This window comes from Aspergillus lentulus (assembly GCF_001445615.1).
Source record: "Aspergillus lentulus DNA, contig: Alt08, strain: IFM 54703, whole genome shotgun sequence".
In the NCBI taxonomy this organism is placed as follows: domain Eukaryota; kingdom Fungi; phylum Ascomycota; class Eurotiomycetes; order Eurotiales; family Aspergillaceae; genus Aspergillus; species Aspergillus lentulus.
Window position 1 is genome coordinate 1,164,056 of NW_028322118.1, and position 21,464 is coordinate 1,185,519.

The following is a 21,464-nucleotide window of genomic DNA, read 5'->3' on the forward strand; positions in this document are numbered from 1 at the left end:
ATCTCGAATCAGACAATGGAGCTGCTGCCTGAACTCGCTTTATTTTCTCTGTAGGTCTGAGAGGGCGATAATCACGCCAGTCTATTGTTTATAAGCGCTGCTTATAGGTTCCGTTGAGCCAGTGATTCGTGATGTTCGGGTGAGAGGGTAGTCGGGAGGACGGGGGCGTGTGGACAACAAGAGAGGTTTCGAGGTACTGCTTCATTTAGCAGATCTCTTCACACCAAGCTGAAGAGGTTCAATGGGTTAACCTACTCCCGTCTTGACTCAAAGAAACCGTTTAGAGTATCTGCCTGGTTTTGAAAATGATTGGAATCAACCTTTGAGGCTGGTCCCCAATGCCCCTCTGCTGGGAAGCCTCGTCTGTTCCAGACGAAGCCCATAACATGTTGTACCTGAGGCGTAAAGTTTATTTACAATACTGGAGAACGGCTTTCTTCACTTTCTCATAAGCTGTTGAACCATACGTCAGAGTCCAAAGTAAAGAACTACACTTGCTTCTGGTGAGAGTAGAGTAGTAAGTCAGGTACTATAGCTTCTGCTCAATTCTAGGTCCTTCGTAAAGACTATGCCTGCTTTCACTGGCATTCACTATACTTGGGAGTTTTGCCTCCCCCATCACTATTCTCGTGAGGCTCTGTCTATAAATACCCTTTGCACCCCCCCATCATCGAGCTCTTCTTCTTTCTCTCACCCAACTACTTCTCCTCTAGCAAGTTCCTTTATCATCAAACCACTAAGAAAATACTACGCTATACCAGCCCTTTACTTCAGGATGAAGCTTCACGCTCTTATGCTTTTCCTTCTTGCCCCTCTTGCAGCTTCGGCTGCTCTCCCTGAGGTCAACAATGGAGTAGTCGATGACAACAGTGAGTTCTCTGTTGAAATACAGGAATTCAGACATCTAACGAAGCTAGATGTTGCGACTCCCGCCAACGGAGCTGTTGAGGACTTTGCTACCCACGCTGACGGTGAGAGCATTTCTGCCTAAACATTTCCCGACGCATGTCCCTAACTGTTATGCCTCAGTGACTACCCTCAAAGCTGATGGGGATGATACTGCCACTCGTATCTGCGAGAGTCTCGATTCCTGCGGATATGGTGAGCTTTGCATTGATGGAAAGTGCGTCATTGGAATCTACCCCGAGCTTGCCACGCGTGATGAGGGTAAGTCTCGCTCGCGAGTTCCCATACCCTATACTTACAATTTGATTCTCAGAAACCAACCTCGGCACTGAGGGTGAGCCGCGTCGCTGCAACAATATCAACCTCTGGTGCCCTCCTCATCAGTTCTGCTACCGCAGCGTTTGTGTTAGCATTGGTGCCCTCGGTGCCCGTGCTGATGGTGAGTACTTGTTTCCCTTTCGTGGGACGTTCAGCCCAGCTAACTCTTCTTTTCGTCAGGAGCCCTCCATGAAGAGACTCGTTGCCGCATGAACATGGATTGCCCCCCCAGCCAGTCTTGTGTTGGCGGAGAATGCCGTAGCAGAATCCCTCCTGTGGCTTGAGCCTACTCAGCCTACCTGGGTTACATTCCTGTGACAAGGCTTCGTTGAGGCATGAGGTTCTTGATCTTATTGAACGAAGAATACTGAATTTATCTTTCGATGCGGAGATGAACTGCGGTAGCACACGGGGACTCTACGAGTCCACCACAGCTAGCTTGATAGCTTTTACGAATTGATGCCATTTTACTATTTTCTTTTGCCACTGGTAGATCGTAGTAAGGATCTATTGACCATGAAACATATTACTAGAGATACTTGAGCCCTAGTCTCCTCACTACTATTGGTGTACCTACTGAACACATGCGCAAGCCTTGTTATGAGGACCAGATGTCAAACAGAGGAAGTTCGGATATACAACCACTGCCAAAGAGTGAGACCGAAGATAGAAGCTTGGAAGACATCACCAACAGAAATTACGTCTTGACCAGGCCGGGCTCGCCTCCGCAAGACTCGAATTCAAGCACCTATGTCTGAGATGCGACTATTTTGCAGATTATGTCGTAGGACGAAGACCCGACTGGTGTCTTTGCCTAGTTTTAGGTTGGCGATGTATCTCCGCTTGGGTTTATACTTTGTACAATACAATCAGTAGCTTACACACTGAGATCGCGACGGTGACAAGAATGTGATGCACATCAACCACAAAATTCAGACTTGGTGATCAAAGGGATGAGGGGAACTACTGAAATTTCGAGTAATGCTACTTTTTAAACCGGGAGATATCAAACAAAGTCCGTACTGAGGCAATGTTCAGGGGACGGACAGTGATACACCACACATGAGACGTGGCTTGCGTCTCAAACACCAGACTTTCGACGGTGTCTATTTCATACCCTTTCTGACTATCAATGTTACTGTAGTTTATTTATGCTCACCACTTAAAGTCAGATATGGACCCACGTCCTATACTTTCGCGTGCCCCAGTCTACCTACTAGGGAGGAGAATATCCCCTTGCGTATGGTTGGTCCGCACAATGAGACTCTTACTATATCTCCCACTAGTATGCGGGGAGTGTGTACAAATAAAACCTCTATCAAACTGAATGATAACTATTTCTTGCAAAATGTTTCACCGCGACATAGATTGATTAATCAAGAATGGCATAAAGCCCAAGAGAAAAGCACCTAGTTACATATTTCCAGAAAACCTGATTTCCACACTCGGCAGTATTATTGACAGAGACGGGCCAGTCCAAGCTTAGTTCTTGAAGTCACGAGCGTGGCGGCGACTGTAGTCATCACTGGGACAGGTGCTCACAGTGTCTTGATAGGAAGAAGCACCCGATTGGGAAGACTCGTCGGAATCGGTGACGTTGGCAACCTTGGAGTACGAGGTGGAGCCAGAGCCACCAGTCCAGACAGCAGGACCAGGCATAGGATAATCCTTGTAGCCACCCCAGATACTGAAGTTGAAGGAGGGGTCGTCTTTCTTGTATCCGCCGGGGAACTTGATAGTAGGACCGGGTTTGCCGTTGCCGCCGCCGACAACCTTGACTTGGGCGCAGCTGGAATTTGGTCAGAAAGATCTATTAAGCTGCTGAATCCGCGCTGGTACTTACGTGTAGTAGAACTCGGCTTGTCCATCGTGGGCTCCGTGAATACCTGAATTTGTATTAGTATCATGTATTTCAGGACGAGGAAAGGTGAAAGGTGTGCATACCGATGTGCTCAGGGCGGATGAGGTACTCTCCATCGGGAAGATCAGAAGGAATGGTAAACTCAATGCGGTCCTTGTCCCAGGTGCACCAGGCATTCTTGGTGAAGTCGGCGTTCTTGTTGCAAACGCCTTCCTCGTGAATTTTGAACCAGTCGCCATCACCCTGGTAGGTCTTTGCGCTGCTTGGAGCCTTGGACATGTACACCAAGGCAGGGCCCGGGTGCTGCATGGTAGCACCGACGGCGAGCTTCATTGCAAGCTTGGAGCCGGCCTTGACCTCGGCGGTGCCTGTCTTGCCAGCAAAGGTGAAGGCGCCTTTGTTGCAGCGGAAGTCGGTCATATCAGGAGTCATGTCGTCGCGAGTGTTCTTCCACTTGGTCGGGTTGTACTTGGCCTGGCGGGTGTTGGAGCGAACGAACTCGTTGCTTTTGGTCTCCTGGCCATCGATAACCAGGACATCAAAGAAATAGTGGGCAGACACAAATGGCACCATGGCCACGGCAGCAAGAAGGGACAGCTTCATTTTGAAAATAAGCAGAATAAAAGAGCGGTTAGGCTGTTGGTACAAGAGAGAATGGAATGGGACCGGCCCGAGAAAGAAAAAGTGTACTGTGGTAGAAGAAAGCGAACAGTAGAGACAGACACGCGGTGAATCTACTAAAGTCAATAAACAGAGGAATTGGCGTTCCTTATAAACCTTTAAGTTCTCAGTGTCTCTATCACCCAGCACAGATCGTAATCCGAGTGTTTGCTTCGAACGAGCTTCACATCCTGAATAGCCTCACTCTATCCGAAATATGCCAAGCGAGGAACGGCGCTGGCCGTGCTTCATGTTGGCGGGTCGGTGGATCCACCTCGTACCCTCAGGCGCCCAGAGCTTCGGTGTTTCACTTAAATTCCTTTGAATGGAGCTCACAAGACCCTGGCACGTCCAGGGACCAACTAGGTATGGGAGCTCGACTCTTTTAGATTTTCCTTGTTGAGCTGGCCAGAGTCCAGACATGTACATTTTCTTTTCTCGGACCCCTGTAGCTCGCGTATCTCAGCTATACTTTCATCTCAGAGTAGGTCAGGGTTCGCAAAGAGGTGAAGATGGTCCGTGATGTGGCTGAGATTGAAGACTTGTATAGCTGATAATTGATCCATCAGATGAAGGCAATGCTTTTCAGGACAAATCTATGGCGAGGCATGGAACAACGGAGAAGTCCAAATAGATCTGGGCTTGGCGAAGCTCTAGAATTGGCGATTCGGTCCACTTGTCGACTGTTGTCCTCGAGATGGGAGAGCGTGGATACTGACATTCAGGCTGAATACATGAGGAGAATCAGATTCTATCACGTATACTCGCAGGAATCTATAGTCTTCGGTATGTAGGATACCTTGCATCTGCCGATGACGAATCCTGTATCGCGTCAGGTACGTCATGGACTTCAGAAGTTACCAGGGTCCAGAGGTCAGTGTCTCAGTTGACATCCATGCACTCTAAACTGAAGCGACAACAAGTCCAGTTGTCTCCGGCTCAGCTAACTTGTTGACCAACCTCAAGTACGGAGTAGATAGTACGGAGTAGATGAACCACTTGAGACTATCCATATTCAGTCTTCTACAGTGAGTCGCAAGTTGCAATTGGACGTTGGCCACAAGATACGACATTTCTGTCACAGAACGAGTCAGTCAGTCAAGCAAAGCAATGCGCGTCGGCAAATGAGAGGTATGTTCACCAACCGGGCAGCGCCATTTTGGCATGGCTCTAAGGGTCCATCCTATCTTGGCAATGGGCCGATGAGACATTCTGGGACTCAGGGTCTCAGGGTGACTATTTCAAACCAACCCCCGTGGTCCAAAGGGCTAGCAGCCGTCTTGGCACCAGGCACCCTATTTTCCCCTACGCACTATGTTTAACCGTAACAGCAGACCCGCTCATCTGCAAAAGCCTGCCTTAGAAGGGTCCCTGACGCAAGGGTGAGCGGAGTGTGCTATAGCCTATAGCACAAGTCAAAAACGGCGATGAACACAACTGATGGCAAGTCCACCCCGAAAGACAGCATTTTGCAGATCTTCACTTCGGCAATGGAAATGAATTCCTGGTCAACATCAGCCGAGAGGTTGAATCATCTGGATCGTACGACCAGAGACATAAATACCAGGCATAATTGCCATCAAGACATTGCTTCGTAGGACTCTCAGCTGCCCTGCGAGCACCGTCCATCTTCCATATTATCACCTACTGTCATATCCATCAATCAAGATACCTCTCTTACAATGGTTCCAACCATGATCTATTCGGCCATCCTGGCGCTGAGCGCCCTCACGCCTTCAGTACTAGCTGAAACTCGATCCTCTGGCTGCGGCAAACAGCCGAGTCTCACCAACGGTGTCCACAACATCAATGGCCGGGAGTATATACTCAAGGTCCCTGACAACTACGACAAGAACAAAGCCCATCACTTGGTTTTTGGCTTGCACTGGCGCGGCGGCAACATGTGGAACATTGTCGACGGCCAAAGTGTCCAGCCCTGGTATGGTCTCGAGACACGCGCTCAGGGCAGCACCATATTCGTTGCCCCTAACGGCAAGAATGCTGGCTGGGCCAACAACGGCGGCGAGGATATTGCCTTCATCGACGCAATCATCAAGCAAGTCGAGGGCGACCTCTGCGTTGACCAAAGCTCTCGCTTTGCCACAGGCTTTAGCTGGGGTGGTGGCATGTCCTACTCCTTAGCCTGCTCGCGTGCAAAGCAGTTTAGGGCTGTCTCCGTCCTGAGTGGTGGCGTGATCAGCGGTTGCGACGGTGGTAACGACCCAATTGCTTATCTCGGCATCCACGGCATCAATGATGGTGTGCTGCCCTTCCAAGGGGGCGTTAACCTGGCCCAGAAGTTCGTAAAGAACAATAGATGCCAGCAAGCCAACATTGGCAAACCACAGTCTGGCAGCCATGGCTCGGTCCGCACGGATTTTAAGGGCTGCTCTAAGCCGGTTTCATTTATCGCCTATGACGGCGGCCATGACGCTGCTCCTCTGGGTGTGGGTAGTTCTCTGGCGCCTGATGCGACTTGGAAATTCTTCATGGCCGCTTGAATGTTGGCTTTTTTTGTCTTAGGAGCACAATCCGGTTTCAGAGAAGGGCACTGGAAGGTTTATGGATCTTTTTGATGTCTTTATCCACGCTCGTTAACCATGTATATACCGACATCAGCAGGTAGCGAACAATGGAGATGTGTATGAGTGTAAAATGCTAACAGGACGATATGGAAGTATAGGAACGTAAGTAATGTAGAGGTAGCGAACCACGTGCCACTGCTATTGAGAGAAACTATCAGCATCGCTGATCTCTCAGACCGTCCCAGAATAGGCACAATGATAGTCCGTATGCTACTTACCTTGCATATGCGGGCAGTAAACAGATTGGATACGTGAGCTCCTACGATTCCTTGCTGTGTTCGAGCATCCGCCTCATGAAATTGTGAACAAAAGGCTGGCGAAGAGACATATGTGCTGCAAAAGCGAGAGCAGCGGGTCTGACATTCGTCGAGAATCCCTATTAACTTCTCAGGACCACTAAGTAGAGTGTCGACTAAAAGGAGAACCCCTCATAAAATCATCCTTGGACCTGCTCATCTCGCATTATGGCTATCTGATGTACGCCCCAAGCCAGCAGCTTTCCTCCACGTGATTCCGTCTAATCCAGTAGTAGAGCATCTCTTTCTTCCTGAAACCAGCCTCCACCGTCATTCGTTCGTTCAGGGACATGGTTCGAATTCCGGTACATTATGCAGCAATATAATGGCGATATCTCCATCCTTGATCGCTTCCCCCGCGCGTACAAGCGCTGGTGGTAAGTACCTTTCTTCACTTTACTTTCTATTGGCCGAAGTGACTTTCGAGTGGCTGCTGACTGAGCTTTTAAACAAGAGGAATTGCGAGAACAATATTGACCGCCAGTGCGCTAGAATCCGTCCGCAATCCTCATCCCACGATCTGAGAGCCTTGATACTTCCCTCAAAGAAGATGGAAGGAATTTGTACGTTGTTTACTGCCGCAGGAGCAATTTGACCCTACTTGAGCAAACACTCGTGCAGCCTCTTGGATTCCGATCTGTGTCCCACGAACACCTAAAGCTCACACCAGCAACACTGGTTGAAGCACTGGAGAAATCACATCATTGACGGCGGTGGAAGCTTGGCTGTGATGCTACGATCGTGTCCTCTTCATGCAGCTCTCCAAACCTCAATAGGTCGAATTTACCCCATGGTATCCGGCTCAGCCAATGGATTCTTAGCCCTGTCGTGCAACTAAGAGTTTGCCACGGCGTCACTGGTATGTCACTGAATATAAGCTTCTATTGCTTAACATTGGTTGAAGTATGGGGCGAGTGCGCCAAACTATGACTTCCTTAGTTCACGGTAGCTCTCGGAAATTCCTGACGTATATTGACATTTGACATTTCATCATATGCCCGCCCCCGCCTCCGATTTCATTTATATAGCTTTTCCGCCGTGCGAATGTGACGGCGTGTCTCAAAGGTAGATCTACGAAAGACACATCCTCACTACATAATGTCTGACCTCGAGAATATGGACACTCTTCGCTTTCGCGAACGAGTCCACCAACGCCGACGACACAGTCAACCACTCACCGACGAGGAAATCACCTACATTACCCAACAGAGCGCAGAGCTTGCCGACGAATCATTAACAGGTAAGGCTTTTGGAGTGTCTCTTGTAGGTGAAATGTTCCAGGCTAAAAGCACCGAGACCAGGTGAATCCGGACCAGATTCGATGGGCGTCCAAGGCCGAGCAAGTTTTGAGCAAGCCGTTGAATGAGATCACGATGGACGATGCCAGGAATTTAACCTCAAAGGAGGTAAGAGCTGCTTTTCTTTGACATCAAAACTGGACTCCTTTCTAGTAGGTGCCTGGCTGACGCTAAGTCAATAGGCGCGTGCGTTTGCAGATCTCCCTGCGACCGGATCCGTGGCCTCGCATGTTCATTCGGCAGCGGAAAAGAATGCCGATGGTTCGTAGATATTCTTGAGATACAGCTTTAAATACATTTTGGTCGTTGCATTTGTCTTTTCTATTTGCACCTGGAGAAAAAATTCTAGTACCTAATCATGGACGCGGGGAGTCTGGAGATTGGATACTGGAGCACCTCGAATATTGGGAGACTTGAATGAGGTTGGAAAACCCATGGTGGTCAATCATCTCCGAGGACATGGGCCGGTTCCGGGACAGAATTCACAAATATTTATTTAAATGCCTCGTAATCCTGGCAGCGTAGCATGAAGAAACTCCTACCACGAAGGAGTCGACTTCCAATGTAGCTGCAGGTACGGTTCAGTATGCGTCGTTTGTGAAAGAATCTTTACATCACCAGCGCTGTGGTAGTTACAGGAGAAACGGCCTCACCCGGTACCTATGACAATGTGTCGATGTGGGCCCAGTCGACCACAAACCCATATAAATGCTACATCAACTACTTTAGGGTCCTGAAGAACCTTCATTCAATGATAATGAGAATTTCAGCAGACCGACGTCATTGAACTAAGGGGGGAGAACAGTGGCGATGGCTACTAGGTAGTTCTTGGTTAGACCTACGATCTCTGGTATTCTGCCTGACCTCTATTATGGCCGAACTCGTTATTTGGTCTGTCCCTCACGCTATTTTCAGCAACCGCGACTCGGCATTTTCGTGCACAGGCTGATCACAAGTATCATCATTTGTGTTTCCCAAAAGTCGCTATCAACGGTTCCCTCATTGATATAGAACCCAGTCAGGTACCGGTATATGTCAGTGTCTCTTCGCTTTCCTCCAGCGCAGTCGACTTTTCAGTCTTCAACAGTGGTCAGTCACAGTAAGGTATGAATACAGTGTAAAATATACTACCATATTAGGCAAGCGCCACCATTTAAGCTTTCGGCTTTTCCGTATGGCTGAGTGGATGACCCACAAACGCTGCACGTGACAGTATAACTACTATAACTGCTTCTTTGTTGGGGAGCAAATCTCGTCTGTGGACAATACCGTATCAGGACATTCCAAGTGGTCCTAGGATTATACTTATGTTACTTGTTGGGATGATGTTCTGTTCCGAGTTGGGCCCGATGAGCACCATCCGTTCGAATCCAGCTTGCCATCGCATGTGCAGTACTATCCTACTCAAGAGAGAAGACAAAGCTGATCTGTTAATTGGCGAGAGTGACACGGAATCCAGAACTCAATTCTTTCAGAGATTGAGGTTCCTTAGGAGGGAAACGAAGCCAAGACTGATGCATAGTAGGTAAGTCAATCAGCAGATTGACGTATTACGAGATAGCAGGATGGAAGTTCATACATATACAAACCGAGGGCTTAAGTTGATGAGAAGCGTAAATCATAGTTGAATTCATTTTAGAACACTATGCAGTCAACCTCTAAGTAGCGTGTCGTCGTTTGAATATGATTTGTATCGTTGGTGTAATAGATGTCATCCAAACGGCCACTTTAGGCACTATAAATCTCTGGTAACCGAGCGAAGAGCAGAATAGACTACACGCAAGCACTAATTTAAAGTCTTAAGTCATAGGTAATGCATCAGGCCTAACGGAATACCAACTTTGTCTGATATTAACAAACACCGATCAGGTGATTATGTCCAGACAGGTCACAAGCTCAGAACACGCACGCGTTTGGCGGGGTGAAACACCTCAAGTCCTGGCCTTCGCCGCGTCATACAATGCCTGTATATCGTCTTTCCACATCTTCTCATCTACACGCTTCAGTCTCCGATCATAGGTCAACAGTCCATTCACCTCGCCCTCTACATCGGTTGTTTGCGTCCAGATCCCTCCACTGCATGAAAATCGTGTGATTTGATCTTTGAGCTCGCTCAAGAGGAGGTGGCTACGGTAGTTCCAAATGTCAAAATTATCGGCGATCTCGTAAGTCTGGTTGATTCCATTGATGGCGTCGATGTTGTTCCACAAGCTACTTCCATCAACTGACTGACTCGTCCCTGCCGGAGAGATAGACTTACTGCTCGATAGAAACATTTGTGCCTACGCCTCCGAATTCCCCCTGGATGGCGATCCTGCTCGGGTCGTGCGGACTTGACTGTATGGAGTAGAACGGTGCGCCACATTGAGGGTATGAGTAATGATGATTGTCGCTGAAGTCGCCATGTCCGTGGTCGATCCATCCGGACGTCGCATCAACCAGCCTTGTGGGATCCAACTGACGAACTCGCTCCGTTAACTCGATCTCCGGATAGTAGTCCGTCCGCTGACCCCATCCTTCGTTATAGATTACCTGAGACTGTCAGTCAAGGATTGAAGGATAGTGTTGTGAGGGATGTACCCATGAGAAAATGCTGGGGTAGCTTCTATGCTGCTTTACAAGTAGCTCTAACTGTCTGTTAAATTCCTCCTGCTGGGCCGCGTCTGGCAAAATGGTTTGGTCGTTGCAGTTTGGCAGTTTCCGCGATTGCAAGGGTCGGGGCGAGGGCATATCTTGAATTACCAGGAGACCGATTTCATCGCAAGCCCGGTAGAAGAGGGCCGGCTCGATTTTGATCTGAGGTACTCGGTAAGCAATGAACGCCCTGGGATGATGGATACTTACATGTTTGCGAAGCATATTGAAACCCAGGCTCTTCAGAAAGTGCAAGTCATACACCATCGCTTCCCGATTCGGGGGCGTGTAGATACCATCCGGCCAATAGCCTTGGTCAAGCGTACCAAAGACAAATGTAAATTCACCGTTTATCAGAGGGCGCAAGACACCATTGACTGTGCCTTTTGATATAGTGCGGAACCCGGTATAACTCTTGACCTCGTCCGCTCCCATCTTAACGCTAATGTTATAGAGAGTCGGAGAATCAGGCGACCACAGTTTCGGAGACGCGACCTTGAAACTGAAGGGTTGGTCGGATGTACCCTTGTGGGATGCAATTTGCTTATCCGAACCACCATCAAGAACCGTAACGTCCACGGGTGTTGATTCTCCACTGGCGCTGATTGCGGTTATGTTGACTTTTACTGTCAGTTTTTGAAAGCAACAATCTTTGGACCTACTTGCACGCACCTTGACCGTCCATCCCGGCACTAATGTCCAACTCCGTGATATAGTTGGCTGGAGCCGACTCGATCCAGACACTCTGCCATATGCCGCTGCAGGGCGTATAGAAGATGTGAGCAGGGATGAGTCTCTGTTTACCAATTGGTATAACATAGTCGCCGCTGTCAGTGGGATCATGCACGAAGACCAATCTGATAAAGTCAGCTTTGGAAATAAGGCTGAGCTAAGTTTCTCACAATTCATTTGCGCTGTCGAAGGAGACAAATTGCGTGATGTCCAGGGTAAAGGAGAAATATCCTCCACGATTGAAGCCAGCCTGCTTCCCATTGACAAAGACGGTTGCCTCATAGTCCACAGCACCGAAGTTCAACAGCACGTTCTGGTGTTTCCATTGCTTGGGTACCGTGAAGGTTGTGGACAGCCAGGAATAAAGAGTGTGGTTTCCTTGGATTCCTGCACGCTGGTCAGCTCTCTGCTTATCCAGTCCAAGGGAATGACGTTACCTGATAGAGCACTCTCCAAGCAGGATGGAATTAGGACCTCATTGGTCAGGGCTTGCCCAAAAGGGGGAGCTTGGACAGCTTCCAACCCAGGTGCATTCTGATATTGCCAGATCCCGTTCAGGTTTTGCCATTCAGATCGCTCCAACTGTGGTCGAGGATACTCTGGCCATGGATTGGTACCGACTTTGCTGGTCCAGTCGGTGTCAAGGGGTGGCACCTTAGGTGCATACTTTGCAGTCTGCCGAGCATGATTATGATGACGACGCTCTTCAGAGTCATTCGCCAGTACCCTACCAGCGAGCAGTAGGGGAAGAAGTTTGTTTAACAAGAACATATCTGTCGATCACACATAACCTCCAATCAATGAGAAAATTTCCGCGATTGACACTGCATGAGATGAGCAGTCCTTGCAATGCCTGCATGGATTGGCATGATATATATACAATTTTCACTGGCCTGACCGCCAGTCTTCATGTCCCTAACTCCATGCAGCGCGAAATGATGACAAACATCCCTTCTCGAGTCGCTACTATCGCATGACCGCATCTCCGCACAATCCAAGTCTTTAGCATTGTAACCCTTGCATGCCCACATACAACAAGCGGTACGATAACCCCGCAACAGTGGGACTCTCGGGGAATTCGAGAACCGAAATCGACAGATAGCAGCTGATTTCACTGTGGACACAAGATACCAGACAAAGAAGAAGGATTCGGTGACTTGATCTACAGGATTTTGGGCCGTTTTCGCATGCTTGGCGACATTAGTGATGCGGGGGGAATGAGGATCGACCTCTCGGAGGGCAGGTTAGGGCTCTCCATGGACCCTACGATTGGGACTACCGTGACTTGTCAACCGAGCGAGATGCACGCCGGATGCCAACGCAGAACATCAGTCGATAAAGCGATACCTGCTGCTTGATTCCCCTCTCTTTCTGCTTTCGCTGTGATGAGTTGTTGATTTGACCACTGTGATTACCTAAGCCAAGCCCTAACTGCATACAGAAAAGGAGGTGTTTTTATGCAAGATAGTCGGGTTGCTGATCTTCGCTCATTGAACAAATGATGCCGTCATTGGCCAAACAAGACAGGAAAGTTACAATAGTCCTTCCTTAGGGTAGGCAAGATCCGCCAGCTGTTTACCCCGCCAACAACGCCGAGCTTATCCTGAGTCAGTTTCTGGTCAGAATGCGGGAAAATATTTTGACAGAGCAGAGATGCTAGTCTTGGTCGACTGCTATACACCTGCTCGAAGAATCTAGATTGCCACGTCAGACAGCAGCAGGGATAAAAGAGAGCAGAGCTAGCATGACAAATTGAGCTGAATATTTGGCCGTCACCCGTCGGTCAGTTCACCGTGAGAAGCACGGGGTTGAGGGGGTTTGCCCCGATAACTCCACGAGTGAGGGTTAGGTCATGTGGAGTATTAGACTACGACCTTGAACCGGGAGAAGAAATGGACGGGGTCTCCGATATGCCTCATGGATTTGGTGACCTGTGTCGCATGACATTCTACTTTCACTAGTGTCCTCAGAGATAACCCGAAGGATACACTGGTCTCCCTCTTCTAAGCCAATGTACTAACAAAGGCAGCATGTGGCACTATGAGATTTACATTTACAGCACGATATGTGTGCTAAAGCATCTATTCTGCATTTTACATGCTCCACCATCGGGGTTGACATTTGACCCAGAGCCCACAAATGCGACTTGGTGGGTCTCCCCATAATTATATACTTCATACTGGCAAGGAAATCAGAAGATTTTCCCGGGTAAAGATCAATTATAGAAGAGAACCAACAGTAACCTGAACGTTCTGGTTCTTTTTCTCCTCTTAAATTCACTAGCACAGTGAAACAACATCAGATCGGAACAAGAGCATGGCGAGAGTAATGAGAGGAGTGAGGATACTTTCTTCTCAGTTCCACTCCTTGAGCGGATAGGGAGTTGGCACCTGCTTCTAGGCATAGCCAAATTGCTCATCCGCCTTTGAGGGCGTTGCTTCAATTTGAATGGAACCCCTATGTCCTTGAGTGAGGACTCTTTGGAGTCATTCACCAGCTTGGGTTTGCGGAACTCAATGACGGGCTTGAGATAGTGCTTCAGAGTTGAAGTTTTCCAGGTCCATGATTGAAATTGAGATGAAGCAATTTGCTATCTGAGCTGCAGGAACACTCTCGACTGAATGCAGCTAAGACCTTTCTCTTCAACTGGCGTGCTGTGCCAGTGACTGAGGCTGGGGCAGAATATTGAACGCGTTGCTCAGGGTTGAAATCGACCTCTGCCGAACTTGCGTCTCCATGTTCATGTTCAGTGAGCGGATGACGACAATCTTGACAGAAGATATTATCCAGCTGTCCGTCCTTAGACGTTCCTGTGAACTGTTTGCATGGATAGGGGATGGTGAAACTCCCGAACGTGGTGTGAAACGGCAGCTCCCAGACATAATTCGCAGAACTGGGAACTTCAAAGCCAGCAAAGCCACGGTGACGTCTCTATGAATGCTGGCTGTCTAGTCTAGCCCGGGGACTGCTATTGTTCAAGGTAGCCCCAAAATGAATTTTCCTCTTCTGTTCCTGCTCCATGTATGGGAGTTGTGATATAGGATCAATAGAGTCCCGTCTCCATATCAGGGGTGCGAAACGAAGTCAGGGATTGCAATCGCTTAACGTGTCTAGATCCCATAGACCCAGGATTCTCCGGTATTGTCATCACTAAATGAATGCTCACACCGTAGCCAAACGAGAGGATTAGCTTTCTACGTCACCAAGTCTCATCTCTATCCATGTCTGCGGACATCTGGGCGAGGGCTAGCCTGGCCTCCCGGCTGGCCTCCTCTTCCCTGGAGACCACAGACAGCATGGTCGGATTGAAGCTTAGCTGAAATTTTCGGCAGCCCTTCGATTGATAAGTGCAAGGGTGATAGATCAAAAAGAGGAACGAGTCAATCCAGATACCTCTCGGGTTGGGAATTTCCCGTCATAATACCTTCTTCGGGTTGAATTCTGACAAGGCACTTGGGCTTCCTACCCTGTCCTATCTGACATATATAGTATTGTCAGGAAGATATATTGAGGTTCTTGATTTATAGCCCTCTAATACAGCAGCAGCATTCGCAGCATGCTCCCCTATGTTAGGACTCCCTAGGAGATGGTTGCGCTCCCAATCCTGTGTTCCGGCGGTGATTTTGCACGAGGGCGTTTATCAAGTTCTTGGAGCAAGGTAAGGACGACGTCAGTATCCGTGTCACCCCCTCCCGCTTGGACGTAAGCCTTGATAGCCTCGCGATACTCAGCGGAATTGGAGCCATAAGTTCTTTGATTGGAATCCTTGAGTAATCGAGTGGTAAGGCAGGAAGAGCAGGCCTTCTTTCCGTCGTGTTAGAGTTGCATAACTGAATTGTACGCAATAATGGCGGAAATCCAGAGACTGCTGCGGATGCAGCACACCGTAGGCAGCTGTCGCTAAACTGAGGAGTCTGCACCGCCTTTTAAGTTCATAGAATGCAGAGCTGGCATGACACTTGCTATCAGGGGTTTCGTTTCTGCACTATAAGTAAATCGACTGTACTGACTTGTTGACGGCCGATAGGGGCTCAATCTGGAGAATTTGGCCGTTGGGATAGTCGAACTGTAGTTCATATTCTGGGAGAAAACTCTCCATGATTAGTTATGGCAGTACCAACGAATTGCCTTTTGCGTCGTCGTGTGCTAAAGTCGGCCGTCAGCTTGGCTCTATCAGCCGTCCGCTGGCGTCCAGACTGAGGAACCAAATCCGCAATAGCTTGTAAAGGAGACGATGGAAGTGTTGACACTGGCTTCGCCAGCACTCCAAACACGTTCCCCAAAAGCATCAGGGACTTCCATCCGGTGAAATTATCGTGGTTAAGCCTCGTCACGAATCACTTGCTGGTGCCGTATAGCTGGAACCCTGAGCACTCCATCGTTTCAACCCCAAGGTGGATTCCAAATCGGCTGCGTCTGTCTGGTGGTGACATCTATGATATAATCGCTGGACGCCATATCACTCAGGTGCAGATTGGCTGGCTCATCAGAGGTTGATAGCCCTATATGTTGTCTTTGATATGAGCATGACATGTGGGACAGTAATCCATCGGTCTGGCACTTCTGGCTCGGGTGACCCCCTCTTCACCGAAGACCACATCCTTCAATGCAGAGCGCACTGGATTTGTCCAGATATAACGAATTTCAAAAATCCTGGTAGAAATCACAGCAATGCAAGGATGAAAGGTCACAGTTGAAGAGTAGTCAAGATGCAGTATGAGATGGGGGGGTGCATGTGGTTTAAAAAGAGCTGGTCTGTAAGATAATAATAACCTTCACTTTGTAAATATATGCTTGACGCCTCCCTGCCCGCAAGAGAAGATATTTACTACAATTCTAGACTTTATATAGGAAATTACTCTAGGTAATAGCAGCTAAAAGGGTCCTAGAGGAGTATAGCCTTTAGAGTGTGGTTAAATCACATATGCTCCCTTAGTCATGATGTTTGATGGAACCCTTTGATATTAATACTCTTGGAGAAAGATAACTCCCATATCTTCCCAACAAAAGTCATCTGGGGTAAACAATCTCATGTTTGGCAACATTCCTGACATTAGCCAGGTCCATAAGCTGAATCTGAATGTCTCGCTTCGGATGATGAAGCACCATTGTCGTTGTTTGGCAGACACCTGCCAAACCCGTCCGATGGCTGATCTACTATTGTCAGCCCAAAAGTGAGGAGCATCCGTGGAGGATCACTTCAAGACCCTTGAGTGATAACTCATCCTCGAAAGGATGCACTCGTATCATCCATAGACCAGTGGATGAAGCTTGGGCCGAGAAAGGGTATTAAGACCAAAAAGGTGCCCGAACTGATTATTGTGCACAGTACGAGTGGTTACTGTCGCGGAAGGCAATCCAAACAATGCAAACAGCGCTGACTCATCGCAACTGCCCTCATCTCATGATTTATGACTTATGAGTCTTTCTCTCTTCTGTTGTTCCTTCCCTCTTGTATCTACCAACCAACCATAAGGGAAATCATCAATACGAACAGTTTCATCATCTCCACCATAAGCGTAGCAGTACCTGTGGAAATGTTAGATAAGCAGTGGAAAGTCTGGCCGAGGCGGAAGACTAGGGGCCTAAGCCGAATTTGCTTGGTGGTTGAGCCCTGATCCCAACTCCGCCACGTTTTCTGAGTTGTCCATTGGCTAGTCATGGTCCAGTCCCACTCGATCCAATCCAACGACCAACCAATGGTCGGGAGGTCGTATATCGCAATCCCAATTAGGGAAAAGTCAAGCGTCTTGGCAAGAGAGCGATACTTGGCAGTTGGACCGGCTGAGAACATTCGACGTCGATCTCCAGGCGTGAGGCGTCATCCCTCACAAAGAGACTGGCCGGCCCTTCTCTTCTTTCATCTTTGCTGTCAATTTCTATCAGGATCCATCATGCGGAAGTCGTTACTCCGTCTCAGCAATCATCACCAGAGATGATACTGCTATTATTACGCCCTGAATCACCTCTTTAGCCGAGCGCCTTGGCGATGTCCTCGTTTTGGTTACCCTCCGACACCGCCGTTATTTCAGAGCGCATGCTCTCCAAGCATGTTCTGGAGTCGCCAGGAGAAGCTGTCCGATGTCTGGCTTCAGCTTACGGGTGAGACACTAATCCTTGTGTGAAATCAGTGTTTGTTCAGCACATTTTCGTTGACCACTACCTACATTCAGCTCGCTATCTCCGAACTTTCGACCGATTTCAATCTCGCCATGCATCCCCTCGTCCAACCTCCGGGTGGCGCCCGTTCGCCTTGCGCCCGACCTATCTCTCGATACTCGGTATTCTCATGCTGATAATGTTGGCGGTGCTTGAGGCACTACGTCGATATACCGATCGCTATGGAGGCCTCGTCTTCTACCAGGATACTACGAACCTTTCCAGCGCCGCCACATTCGCCTACAACTACGTGCCAGTTATCGTTGCCCTGATACTCGTCACATTCTGGTCTTTCATTGACTTTGACGTTCTGCGGCTTGAGCCGTATTTCCAACTTTCGCGCCCGGAGGGTACTCCAGCCACGACACTATTCATCAATTACAACTTCGGTCAGTCATTTCTGACCCCTCTAACTTCGGCCAAGAGGGGCCATTGGGTTGTTTTGCTTGTATCACTTCTCACCGTGTTGATGCGGATCTTCCTACCCGCTCTGCAAAGTGCGGTGTTCGAATTGAGAGAAATAAGCGTTTTGAGCGATGAGACCATGCGAACATGGCCCGATCTTGTGGATCTCGCTAGCCAGGCTCGGTGGATTACCGCACAGGAAAAGAACAATTGGGACTTTTCGACTCTCTCGTCGGGCAGTCCCTTTCAGAAGACTCGCTCTGCCAAGTACGCCGTGGCTCCTGTCGAAATTCCTACGGACGACTTCCGAGAAAGCACGGTATGGACACTGAACCAAACGATATACTGGTCAGAACTTTCTTGCCAGGATGTCATGGTTAATGATAAGCTGGACGTTACCGCTAACGGGACGACGGACGGACTGCCAATCATCTCATGGAACGTCACGGGGGTCCAGCTTCAGCAACCCGGCCAGGATCACCGGTGTACCCTGGATTTTCAATACAGCAACATATTCTTCCCTTCGAGTGATTATGTCCAGATTCGCTACTGGGAGCCAGTCTGGACGGACAACGCTTTCCAGTCATTCACCACCAACGGTTGCAACCCGTTTGATCTCTACGGCATACTCATTGGTGTCAACGCTACGCACGCCACGGACCACGACCCGGATGACATGTCACTATCTGGGATCACCTTCTCATCCTCGGCAACGCTTTTTGCCTGCAGTATCGACTATCGCAAGGCCGACGCAAAGCTCCAGCTTCATGCCAATAGCTCCATCACCTCGGTGGACATCCACCCCGGCACCACCACCAAATTAACCGACGATCAGTTCAACATTGACAAGTTTCAGGGCTTCTTGTCCCATAGAGCCCCTTATACCAGCGACATGCTCTTCTTTCGGATCAATGAGACCAGCGGCGAACGCCAAGTGACCGAGTTGCCCGTTATTAGTCAAGAAATAGGTGATTTGGAGCCTGTCGTAGTCCTGGACTCGTCAGACGTCATGTCAAAAGAAGAGTTTGAATCCAAGGTTACGCGGGGCGTTAGACAGACATTTATGCTTACCATGGGACGACTCTTCAATCTTGACGAAGCTCCGGCCGTCGTACCGGCGACACGGCTCACCCGGCAAGTCACACTCGCGGTGGTCGATTTTGCAGCTTTATGGTCCGAGGTCATCCTTGGTCTGGGCGTCGTTATCACCTTAGGGCTGTTACACGTGTACAACAACCGGGAAAACGTACTTCAAAGCGACCCGTGCTCCGTTGCAGCCATGTGTAGCATTGTTACAGACCTGTTTGGACCCTCCAACATTCTCGCCGACCCTCGGTTTGAGTTTCATCAGTATTCCACGCGACAACTCCGTCGGCTTCTTCGGAATTGCTGGTTGCGCTGGGAACCCGGCCCGGGCCCGAATGGCAGACGCCTCGCAATCGTCACCTCAGACGGCTCTCCGATTCAGTTGGACGAGCAGCTGCGCAAGCGCGCTGATCCGATGCCACACTTTCTCGTCATTCCCTTTTTTATTATTGAATTCCTCTTGCTCGCCGCGGTGATCACAGCCATGAGCTTGGTCGTTGCTTCACTGACCCGCGATGGCAAGTTTCGACATCTTACGCAGTCAGACTCGAGCTTTTTTCAAGTAGTTCTGTCAGTTTTGCCGTCCATAGTTGCTTCGGCCGTTGGTTCTCTCTGCACCTCCATTCACCGCAATGTCAGCATCCTTGAACCTTGGGTGCACCTTCAGCGCGGCAGGGCTACGGCGAAGGCCTCATTGTCAATGAACTACTCGTCGCAGACGCCGTTGGCAGTGTTGGTGAAAGCCGTACGAAACCGTCACATTTTGTTGCTCCTGATATCCGTGGCATGTGTTGTCAACACGGGTCTTACTGTCGTTGCTGGTGGCTTATTCACACAACAGATGACTAGCTCCTCTCTTCCTACCTCGTCACTGGTCACCAACTACAGCAATACTGTTTTTCAGCAAACCGATTTTGCGGCAGACTTTACTGAGTACGACATCATCCAGACCAGTATCACCACCGGAGTGTCGATACTCCCATGGACGAGTGCCAACCACTCTTTTGTTCCCATCACGATCAAGGATCCGGATTCTGATGCCCTGTACGGGGCCAACACGCTGGGTATCGGAGCGGACCTGGCATGTCAAGAATTGTCTATCGCCGATAGTCTGGTTGTGAATCCCCAGAATGGATCTGCTTATTGGGAATATCAGACATTTGACGATCCGAATAGGAACTGTAAAGTCGACATGACCATGCTGCAGCATCCACAGGAGGACATTACACTTTCCATTCACTTTTTGTCTCCGGTGGTTACCGAAGATGAAACGTATGATTGCCAGACATCCACTGTGGTGGTTCTGGGTCGGTGGAATTACACTGCCGGATCGCCCATAACCGACCAAAACACTATTGCTCTGCACTGCGAACCCAGAATCAAGTTGGAAAACTACTCGATCACTTTCGATACAAAAGGCCAAATCCAAGATTTGAGCCCCATTGCCGGTACAGCCATCACATCTGGCCCCATGTACGACAATGCGACGGTCAGCCTGGGACAGTTCAACAAGGTCTTTGCCGCCATCCCGCAGAGCTACATCAGCAATTCGACTTATGATCGCAAGACATACATCACGTCGTACGACTGGGCTGGTTTCCTAGTTGCACGTTTGTACAGGCGTCGAGATCCGGGGTTTACGTCTCTTAACCCTGATGACCTGATGGACATGTCTAGAATCGTCTATCAGTGGGTTTATAGCACTTATTTTACGATCTGGAGGGGGATCTACCTGCAGCCGCTGGACAAACCGCATGCCGCTCCGAACTCGACAGTGATCTACAACACATGGACCATGGTACCGTCGATCCCGTCTCTAGCAGTTGCATTGATGATCATCGCCCTCGATACGTTGATCGTTCTTATTGTTTTCGGCACGCGCCGCGGCCGCTTCAAGGGACCCCGCGTGCCACGGTCCATTGGCGCAGTGATGCCCTGGATTGCACACAGTCGCATGCTCAACGATTTCCGCGGCACCTATTTTTGGACCAGCGTGCAGAGACGGATCCACCTTGACCGACTGAACAAGCGGTACGGATTCCGGATGTTCCTCAACGCGGATGGTCACTGGCGCTATGCGGTGGACGAGGAACCGCCAGAGGACAAAGCGGCGGGTGAATGCGAGGATCAATTCAAGATGTCTGGGGCTATCCAGCTGCGTGATTTAGGTACGGACACTTCTGATTCGAGCTCTGAAGCAAGTCCTGAGGCAACAAGCCCCGAGACAACAAATCCGACGACCCGGGTGGTCGATCGGCAGGAATAATGATTAGCACACGATCTGTTCATGTATCATAGATAGGGAATTTATATCCTGGCGTGCTATGGAGTCGGGGATATTAAACGGACGGAATATGTATATACTACAATACTAATTCAATCACCTACATTGTCATTACCCAACAACGTAGAGGGGCTTTATTGTAGAGCAGCTAATACAAAGTTTATCACCAGAAAACAAGCGAGATCGGCGATATGCCGAACCCCGCAATCGGCATCCATTTAACGATGAATACGGAGCACC

At 49.2% G+C, this 21,464-nt stretch overlaps 6 protein-coding genes across 6 annotated transcripts; 4 read left to right on the top strand and 2 right to left on the bottom strand.

The window, feature by feature from the left end:
* Positions 1-775: 775 nt before the first annotated feature.
* ALT_3641 (uncharacterized protein) lies at positions 776-1,508 on the top strand (the record flags this gene model as incomplete). Its single annotated transcript, XM_033556433.2, has 5 exons — positions 776-869; positions 918-971; positions 1,030-1,167; positions 1,220-1,345; positions 1,405-1,508. 5 exons carry the CDS (start codon positions 776-778, stop codon positions 1,506-1,508), a joined length of 516 nt encoding a protein of 171 aa, XP_033412324.2.
* A 1,198-nt stretch (positions 1,509-2,706) lies between these two features.
* On the bottom strand, positions 2,707-3,688 carry ALT_3642 (lytic polysaccharide monooxygenase auxiliary activity family 9 protein; the record flags this gene model as incomplete). Its single annotated transcript, XM_033556432.2, has 3 exons — positions 2,707-3,013; positions 3,068-3,110; positions 3,169-3,688. The coding sequence occupies 3 exons, from the start codon at positions 3,686-3,688 to the stop codon at positions 2,707-2,709; spliced, it is 870 nt and encodes a 289-aa protein (XP_033412323.1).
* Positions 3,689-5,427: 1,739 nt separating this feature from the next.
* Positions 5,428-6,246, top strand: ALT_3643 (CE1 family esterase; the record flags this gene model as incomplete). Its single annotated transcript, XM_033556431.2, has 1 exon — positions 5,428-6,246. The coding sequence occupies one exon, from the start codon at positions 5,428-5,430 to the stop codon at positions 6,244-6,246; it is 819 nt and encodes a 272-aa protein (XP_033412322.1).
* A 1,478-nt stretch (positions 6,247-7,724) lies between these two features.
* Positions 7,725-8,193, top strand: ALT_3644 (uncharacterized protein; the record flags this gene model as incomplete). Its single annotated transcript, XM_089599611.1, has 3 exons — positions 7,725-7,866; positions 7,923-8,032; positions 8,107-8,193. The coding sequence occupies 3 exons, from the start codon at positions 7,725-7,727 to the stop codon at positions 8,191-8,193; spliced, it is 339 nt and encodes a 112-aa protein (XP_089455949.1).
* Positions 8,194-9,855: 1,662 nt separating this feature from the next.
* ALT_3645 (putative hydrolase) lies at positions 9,856-12,061 on the bottom strand (the record flags this gene model as incomplete). Its single annotated transcript, XM_033556429.2, has 7 exons — positions 9,856-10,135; positions 10,185-10,456; positions 10,505-10,720; positions 10,769-11,178; positions 11,231-11,415; positions 11,461-11,677; positions 11,728-12,061. 7 exons carry the CDS (start codon positions 12,059-12,061, stop codon positions 9,856-9,858), a joined length of 1,914 nt encoding a protein of 637 aa, XP_033412320.2.
* Positions 12,062-17,340: 5,279 nt separating this feature from the next.
* ALT_3646 (DUF3433 domain-containing protein) lies at positions 17,341-21,206 on the top strand (the record flags this gene model as incomplete). Its single annotated transcript, XM_033556428.2, has 2 exons — positions 17,341-17,392; positions 17,464-21,206. The coding sequence occupies 2 exons, from the start codon at positions 17,341-17,343 to the stop codon at positions 21,204-21,206; spliced, it is 3,795 nt and encodes a 1,264-aa protein (XP_033412319.2).
* Between the last annotated feature and the right edge of the window lie 258 nt (positions 21,207-21,464).